Source organism: Salvelinus fontinalis, chromosome 16 (genome assembly GCF_029448725.1).
Source record: "Salvelinus fontinalis isolate EN_2023a chromosome 16, ASM2944872v1, whole genome shotgun sequence".
NCBI classification, from domain to species: Eukaryota; Metazoa; Chordata; class Actinopteri; order Salmoniformes; family Salmonidae; genus Salvelinus; species Salvelinus fontinalis.
In genome coordinates this window covers 47,390,877-47,399,826 of record NC_074680.1, presented here as the reverse complement: position 1 = coordinate 47,399,826, position 8,950 = coordinate 47,390,877, and the positions used below count along the sequence as shown (strand labels likewise).

The following is an 8,950-nucleotide window of genomic DNA, read 5'->3' as shown; positions in this document are numbered from 1 at the left end:
CTAGAATAGAGTATAATAAAATACAGTATACTAGAATAAACTAGAATAGAGTATAATAAAAATACAGTATACTAGAATAAACTATAATAGAGTATAATAAAATACAGTATACTAGAATAAACTAGAATAGAGTATAATAAAATACAATATACTAGAATAAACTATAGACTAGAATAGAGTATAATAAAATACAGTATACTAGAATAGAGTATAATCAAATACAGTATACTAGAATAAACTATAGACTAGAATAGAGTATAATAAAATACAGTATACTAGAATAAACTATAATAGCCTATAATAAAATACAGTATACTAGAATAAACTAGAATAAACTAGAATAGAGTATAATAAAATACAGTATACTAGAATAGAGTATAATAAAATACAGTATACTAGAATAAACTATAGACTAGAATAGAGTATAATAAAATACAGTATACTAGAATAAACTAGAATAGAGTATAATAAAATACAGTATACTAGAATAAACTAGAATAGAGTATAAAAAAATACAGTATACTAGAATAGAGTATAATAAAATACAGTATACTAGAATAAACTATAGACTAGAATAGAGTATAATAAAATACAGTATACTAGAATAAACTAGAATAGAGTATAATAAAATACAGTATACTAGAATAAACTAGAATAGAGTATAATAAAATACAGTATACTAGAATAGAGTATAATAAAATACAGTATACTAGAATAAACTATAGACTAGAATAGAGTATAGTAAAATACAGTATACTAGAATAAACTAGAATAGAGTATAATAAAAATACAGTATACTAGAATAAACTAGAACAGAGAATAATAAAATACAGTATACTAGAATAAACTAGAATAGAGTATAATAAAATACAGTATACTAGAATAGAGTATAATAAAATACAGTATACTAGAATAAACTATAGACTAGAATAGAGTATAATAAAATACAGTATACTAGAATAAACTAGAATAGAGTATAATAAAATACAGTATACTAGAATAAACTAGAATAGAGTATAATAAAATACAGTATACTAGAATAGAGTATAATAAAATACAGTATACTAGAATAAACTATAGACTAGAATAGAGTATAATAAAATACAGTATACTAGAATAAACTAGAATAGAGTATAATAAAAATACAGTATACTAGAATAAACTAGAATAGAGTATAATAAAATACAGTATACTAGAATAAACTATAGACTAGAACAAAGAATAATAAAGTACAGTATACTAAAATAAACTAGAATAGAGTATAATAAAATACAGTATACTAGAATAAACTAGAATAGAGTATAATAAAATACAGTATACTAGAATAAACTAGAATAGAGTATAATAAAATACAGTATACTAGAATAAACTATAGACTAGAATAGAGTATAATAAAATACAGTATACTAGAATAAACTAGAATAGAGTATATACTAGAATAAACTATAATAGAGTATAATAAAATACAGTATACTAGAATAAACTAGAATAGAGTATAATAAAATACAATATACTAGAATAAACTATAGACTAGAATAGAGAATAATAAAATACAGTATACTAAAATAAACTAGAATAGACTAATAAAATAGTGTATAATAGAATAGACCATACTAGACTAGAATAGAGTATAATAAACTAGAATAGAGTATAATAAACTAGAATAGAGTATACTGAACTAGAATATAATAGAGAATAATAGAATAGAGTGTAATAAACTAGAACAGAGTATAATAGACTAGAATAGAGTATAATAAACTAGAATAGAGTATACTAGAATAGAATATAATAGAGAATAATAGAATAGAGTATAATAAACCAGAACAGAGTATAATAGACTAGAATAGAGTATAACAGACTAGAATAGACCATAATAGACTAGAATAGACCATAACAGACTAAAATAGAGTATAAGAACTAGAGTATAATAGAATAGAGTATACTGAACTAGAATATAATAGAGAATAATCGAATAGAATATAATAAACTAGAATATAGTATAATAGACTAGAATAGAGTATAATAGAGTATAATAAAGTATAATAGAGTAGAATAGAGTATAATAGATTAGAATATAGTATAATAAACTGGAATAGAGTATAAAAAACTAGAATAGAGTATAATAGACTCGAACAGAGTATACTGAACTAGAATATAATAGAGAATAATAGAATAGAATAAACTAGAATAGACCATAATAGACTAGAATATAATAGAGAATAATAGAATAGAATAGAATAAACTAGAATAGACCATAATAGACTAGAACAGAGCATAGACTAGAATAGAGCATAATATACTAGAACAGACTAGAATAGAGCATAAGACTAGAATAGAGCATAATATACTAGAATAGAGTATAATAGACTATAATAAACTAGAGAATACTAGAATAAAGTATAATAGAATAGACTATAATAGACTAGAGTATAATAGAATAGAGTATAATACACTAGAATAGAGTATAATATACTAGAATAGAGTATAATACACTAGAATAGAGTATAATAAACTAGAGTATAATAGAATAGAGTATAATAAACTAGAGTATAATAGAATAGAGTATAATAAACTAGAATAGAGTATAATAGACTATAATAAACTAGAGAATACTAGAATAGAGTATAATAAACTAGAATAGAGTATAATAGACTATAATAAACTAGAGAATATTAGAATAAAGAAAAATAAAATAGAGTATATAAACTAGAGTATAATACACTAGAATAGAGTATAATATAATAGAGTATAATAAACTAGAGTATAATAGAATAGAGTATAATAAACTAGAGTATAATAGAATAGAGTGTAATAAACTAGAATAGAGTATAATAAACTAGAATAGAGTATAATAAACTAGAATAGAGTATAATAGACTAGAATAGACTAGAATAGAGCATAAGACTAGAATAGAGCATAATATACTAGAATAGAGCATAATATACTAGAATAGAGTATAATAGACTATAATAAACTAGAGAATACTAGAATAAAGAATAATAAAATAGAGTATATAAACTAGAGTATAATAGAATAGAGTATAATACACTAGAATAGAGTATAATACACTAGAATAGAGTATAATACACTAGAATAGAGTATAATACACTAGAATAGAGTATAATAAACTAGAGTATAATAGAATAGAGTATAATAAACTAGAGTATAATAGAATAGAGTATAATAAACTAGAATAGAGTATAATAGACTATAATAAACTAGAGAATACTAGAATAGAGTATAATAAACTAGAATAGAGTATAATAGACTATAATAAACTAGAGAATATTAGAATAAAGAAAAATAAAATAGAGTATATAAACTAGAGTATAATACACTAGAATAGAGTATAATATAATAGAGTATAATAAACTAGAGTATAATAGAATAGAGTATAATAAACTAGAGTATAATAGAATAGAGTGTAATAAACTAGAATAGAGTATAATAAACTAGAATAGAGTATAATAAACTAGAATAGAGTATAATAGACTAGAATAGACTAGAATAGAGCATAAGACTAGAATAGAGCATAATATACTAGAATAGAGCATAATATACTAGAATAGAGTATAATAGACTATAATAAACTAGAGAATACTAGAATAAAGAATAATAAAATAGAGTATATAAACTAGAGTATAATAGAATAGAGTATAATACACTAGAATAGAGTATAATACACTAGAATAGAGTATAATACACTAGAATAGAGTATAATACACTAGAATAGAGTATAATACACTAGAATAGAGTATAATATACTAGAATAGAGTATAATACACTAGAATAGAGTATAATAAACTAGAGTATAATAGAATAGAGTATAATAAACTAGAGTATAATAGAATAGAGTATATTAAACTAGAATAGAGTATAATAGACTATAATAAACTAGAGAATACTAGAATAGAGTATAATAAACTAGAATAGAGTATAATAGACTATAATAAACTAGAGAATATTAGAATAAAGAAAATAAAATAGAGTATATAAACTAGAGTATAATACACTAGAATAGAGTATAATATAATAGAGTATAATAAACTAGAGTATAATAGAATAGAGTATAATAAACTAGAGTATAATAGAATAGAGTATAATAAACTAGAATAGAGTATAATAGACTAGAATAGAGTATAATAGAATAGAGTATAATACACTAGAGTATAATAGAATAGAGTATAATACACTAGAATAGAGTATAATACACTAAAATAGAGTATAATACACTAAAATAGAGTATAATACACTAGAGTATAATAGAATAGAGTATAATACACTAGAGTATAATAGAATAGAGTATAATACACTAAAATAGAGTATAATACACTAAAATAGAGTATAATACACTAAAATAGAGTATAATACACTAGAGTATAATAGAATAGAGTATAATACACTAGAGTATAATAGAATAGAGTATAATACACTAGAGTATAATAGAATAGAGTATAATACACTAAAATAGAGTATAATACACTAAAATAGAGTATAATACACTAGAGTATAATACACTAAAATAGAGTATAATACACTAAAATAGAGTATAATACACTAGAGTATAATAGAATAGAGTATAATACACTAGAGTATAATAGAATAGAGTATAATACACTAAAATAGAGTATAATAGACTAGAATAGAGTATAATACACTAGAATATAATAGAATAGAGTATAATACACTAGAGTATAATAGAATAGAGTATAATACACTAAAATAGAGTATAATAGACTAGAATAGAGTATAATACACTAGAGTATAATAGAATAGAGTATAATACACTAGAGTATAATAGACTAGAATAGAGTATAATACACTAAAATAGAGTATAATACACTAGAATAGAGTAAAATAAACTAGAATATAATATAATATAATAAACTAGAGTATAATAGAATAGAGTATAATAAACTAGAATAGAGTATAATATAATATAATAAACTAAAGTATAATAGAATAGAGTATAATAAACTAGAATAGAGTATAATAGACTATAATAAACTAGAGAATACTAGAATAAAGTATAATAAATTAAATTAAAATAGAGTATACTAGAATAAACTATATTAGACTAGAATTGAGTATAATGACTAGAATAGAGTATAATATAATAGAGTATAATACATTATAATAAACTAGAATATAGTATAATATAATAGATTATAATAAACTAGAAGAGAGTATACTAGACTAGAATAGAGTATAATAAAGTAGAGTATACTAGAATAAAGTGTAATAAATAAGATATAATAGAACACAGTATGACTAAAATAGAGTATAATAACCTAGAATAATATAAGAGATTAGAATATAGTATAATAAACTAGAATAGAGTATAACAGAATAGATTATAATAAACTAGAAGAGTATAATAAACTAGAATATAGTATAACAGAATAGAGTATAATAAACTAGAATAGAGTATAATAAACTAGAATAGAGTATAATAAACTAGAATAGAGTATAATAGAATATAGTATAATAAACTAGAATAGAGTATAACAGAATAGAGTATAATAAACTAGAATATAGTATAATAAACTAGAATAGAGTATAACAGAATAGAGTATAATAAACTAGAATAGAGTATAATAAACTAGAATAGAGTATAATAAACTAGAATAGAGTATAATAAACTAGAATAGTATAAGAGACTAGAATGGAGTATAAGAGAATAGAACAGAATATAACAGACTAGAATAGAGAATAACAGACAATAGAATGATCTCTGACCTGCAGTAGGTGGAGGTGTCGCCATCCTAGAGGGGGTAGAGGGACAGCTGTCCTGGGCAGGACAATGGTCATCCTGGAGACTGATCACAGAATCTGGGGACAGACAGAGGTCGAAGTTTTAACGTTGTAGACTTTTTGTTGTTGCAAAAAAAAAAAAAAGGTTTTCAAACTCAAAATTAAAAGGTGATGAAGTGTCAAAAGTACACATCATATCTAAAAGTCCAAATGTGTAAGTGTAAGTGTAAATGTAAAAGTCTAAAAGTGTAAATGTGTAAATTCAGTGTGGGGGAACGTTACTTTTTTAAAGTAACTCGTAACGTTACAACGTTACTATGGAAAGTAATACACTAAATTACATGCGTTAACAAAAAAAAGAAAACCCCTCTGAAGATGCCTAGCACGTGTTGGTCATTAGAATGGCTTGCATAGCTTAGTCTTCATGTCACTCGTCTACATGTCACTCGTCTACATGTCACTCGTCTACATGTCACTCGTCTACATGTCACTCGTCTACATGTCACTCGTCTACATGTCACTCGTCTACATGTCACTCGTCTACATGTCACTCGTCTACATGTCACTCGTCTACATGTCTATACCAACTCAAGCAATAATGACAGAAGCAATATATCCTTTACAATACTTTAAATAAATGATATACAGTTGAAGTCGGAAGTTTACATACACCTTAGCCAAATACATTTAAACTCAGTTTTTCTCAATTACTCACATTTAATCCTACTAAACATTACCTGTTTTAGGTCAGTTAGGATCACCACTTTATTTTAAGAATGTGAAATGTCAGAATAATAGTAGAGAGAATGATTTATTTCAGCTTTTATTTCTTTCATCACATTCCCAGTGGGTCAGAAGTTTACATACACTCAATTAGTATTTGGTAGCATTGCCTTTAAATTGTTTAACTAGGGTCAAACGTTTTGGGTAGCCTTCCACAAGCTTCCCACAATAAGTTGGGTGAATTTTGGCCCATTCCTCCTGACAGAGCTGGTGTAACTGAGTCAGGTTTGTAGGCCTTCTTGCTCGCACATGCTTTTTCAGTTCTGCCCACACATTTTCTATAGGATTGAGGTCAGGGCTTTGTGATGGCCATTCAAATACCTTGACTTTGTTGTCCTTAAGCCATTTTGCCACAACTTTGGAAGTATGCTTGGGGTCATTGTCCATTTGGAAGACCCATTTGCGACCAAGCTTTAACGTCCTGACTGATGTCTTGAGATGTTGCTTCAATATATCCACGTCATTTCCTTCTAAATGACGCCATCTATTTTGTGAAGTGCACCAGTCCCTCCTGCAGCAAGGCACCCCACAACATGATGCTGCCACCCCCGTGCTTCACGGTTGGAATGGTGTTCTTTGACTTGCAAGCATCCTCCTTTTTCCTCCAAACATAACGATGGTCATTATGGCCAAACATTTCTATTTTTGTTTAATCAGACCAGAGGACATTTCTCCAAAAAGTACGATCTTTGTCCCCATGAGCAGTTGCAAACCGTAGTCTGGCTTTTTTATGGTGGTTTTGAAGTAGTGGCTTCTTCCTTGCTGAGTGGCCTTTCAGGTTATGTCGATATAGGACCTTCAGGCGTTTGTAAATTGCTCCCAAGGATGAACCAGACTTGTGGAGGTCTACCATTTTTTTTTCTGAGGTCTTGGCTGATTTCTTTTGATTTTCCCATGATGTCAAGCAAAGAGGCACTGAGTCTGAAGGTAGGCCTTGAAATACATCCACAGGTACACCTCCAATTGACTCAAATTATGTCAATTAGCCTATCAGAAGCTTCTAAAGCCATGACATAATTTTCAGGAATTTTCCAAGCTGTTTAAAGGCACAGTCAACTTAGTGTATGTAAACTTCTGACCCACTGGAATTGTTATACAGTGAATTATAAGTGAAATAATCTGTCTGTAAACAATTAAGTTGGAAAAATTACTTTTGTCATGCACAAAGTAGATGTCCTAACCGACTTGCCAAAAATATAGTTTGTTAACAATACATTTGTGGAGTAGTTGAAAAACAAGCTTTAATGACTCCAACCTAAGTGTTTGTAAACGTCCGACTTCAACTGTACATATACAGTCGTGGCCAAAAGTTGAGAATGACACAAATATTAATATTAATTTCCACAAAGTTTGCTGCTTCAGTGTCTTTAGATATTTTTGTTAGATGTTACTATGGAATACTGAAGTATAATTACAAGCATTTCATAAGTGTCAAAGGCTTTTATTGACAATTACATGAAGTTGATGCAAAGAGTCAATATTTGCAGTGTTGACCCTTCTTTTTCAAGACCTCCGCAATCCGCCCTGGCATGCTGTCAATTAACTTCTGGGCCACATCCTGACTGATGGCAGCCCATTCTTGCATAATCAATGCTTGGAGTTTGTCAGAATTTGCGGGTTTTTGTTTGTCCACCCGCCTCTTGAGGATTGACCACAAGTTCTAAATGGGATTGAGGTCTGGGGAGTTTCCTGGCCATGGACCCAAAATATCGATGTTTTGTTCCCCGAGCCACTTAGTTATCACTTTTGCCTTATGGCAAGGTGCTCCATCATGCTGGAAAAGGCATTGTTCGTCACCAAACTGTTCCTGGATGGTCAGGAGAAGTTGCTCTCTGAGGATGTGTTGGTACCATTCTTTATTCATGGCTGTGTTCTTAGGCCAAATTGTGAGTGAGCCCACTCCCTTGGCTGAGAAGCAACCCCACACATGAATGGTCTGAGGATGCTTTACTGTTGGCATGACACAGGACTGATGGTAGCGCTCACCTTGTCTTCTCCGGACAAGCTTTTTTCCAGATTGCCCAAACAATCGGAAAGGGGATTCATCAGAGAAAATTACTTTACCCCAGTCCTCAGCAGTCCAATCCCTGTACCTGTTGCAGAATATCAGTCTGTCCCTGATGTTTTTCCTGGAGAGAAGTGGCTTCTTTGCTGCCCTTCTTGACACCAGGACATCCTCCAAAAGTCTTTGCCTCAATGTGCGTGCAGATGCACTCACACCTGCCTGCTGCCATTCCTGAGCAAGCTCTGTACTGGTGGTGCCCCGATCCCGCAGCTGAATCTACTTTAGGAGACGGTCCTGGCGCTTACTGGACTTTCTTGGGCACCCTGAAGCTTTATTCACATCAATTGAACCGCTCTCCTTGAAGTTCTTGATGATCCGATAAATGGTTGATTTAGGTGCAATCTTACT

The 8,950-nt window shown here is 28.6% G+C and overlaps 1 protein-coding gene across 3 annotated transcripts in view; it reads right to left on the bottom strand.

The window, feature by feature from the left end:
- zfyve26 (zinc finger, FYVE domain containing 26) overlaps positions 1-8,950 on the bottom strand; it is a 108,278-nt gene that overhangs the window by 39,282 nt on the left and 60,046 nt on the right. For all 3 annotated transcript variants that reach the window (XM_055865599.1, XM_055865598.1, XM_055865597.1), the window contains exon 28: positions 5,740-5,832. In XM_055865599.1, the coding sequence (XP_055721574.1) occupies positions 5,740-5,832 (93 nt within the window). The remainder of the gene's footprint in view (positions 1-5,739; positions 5,833-8,950) is intronic.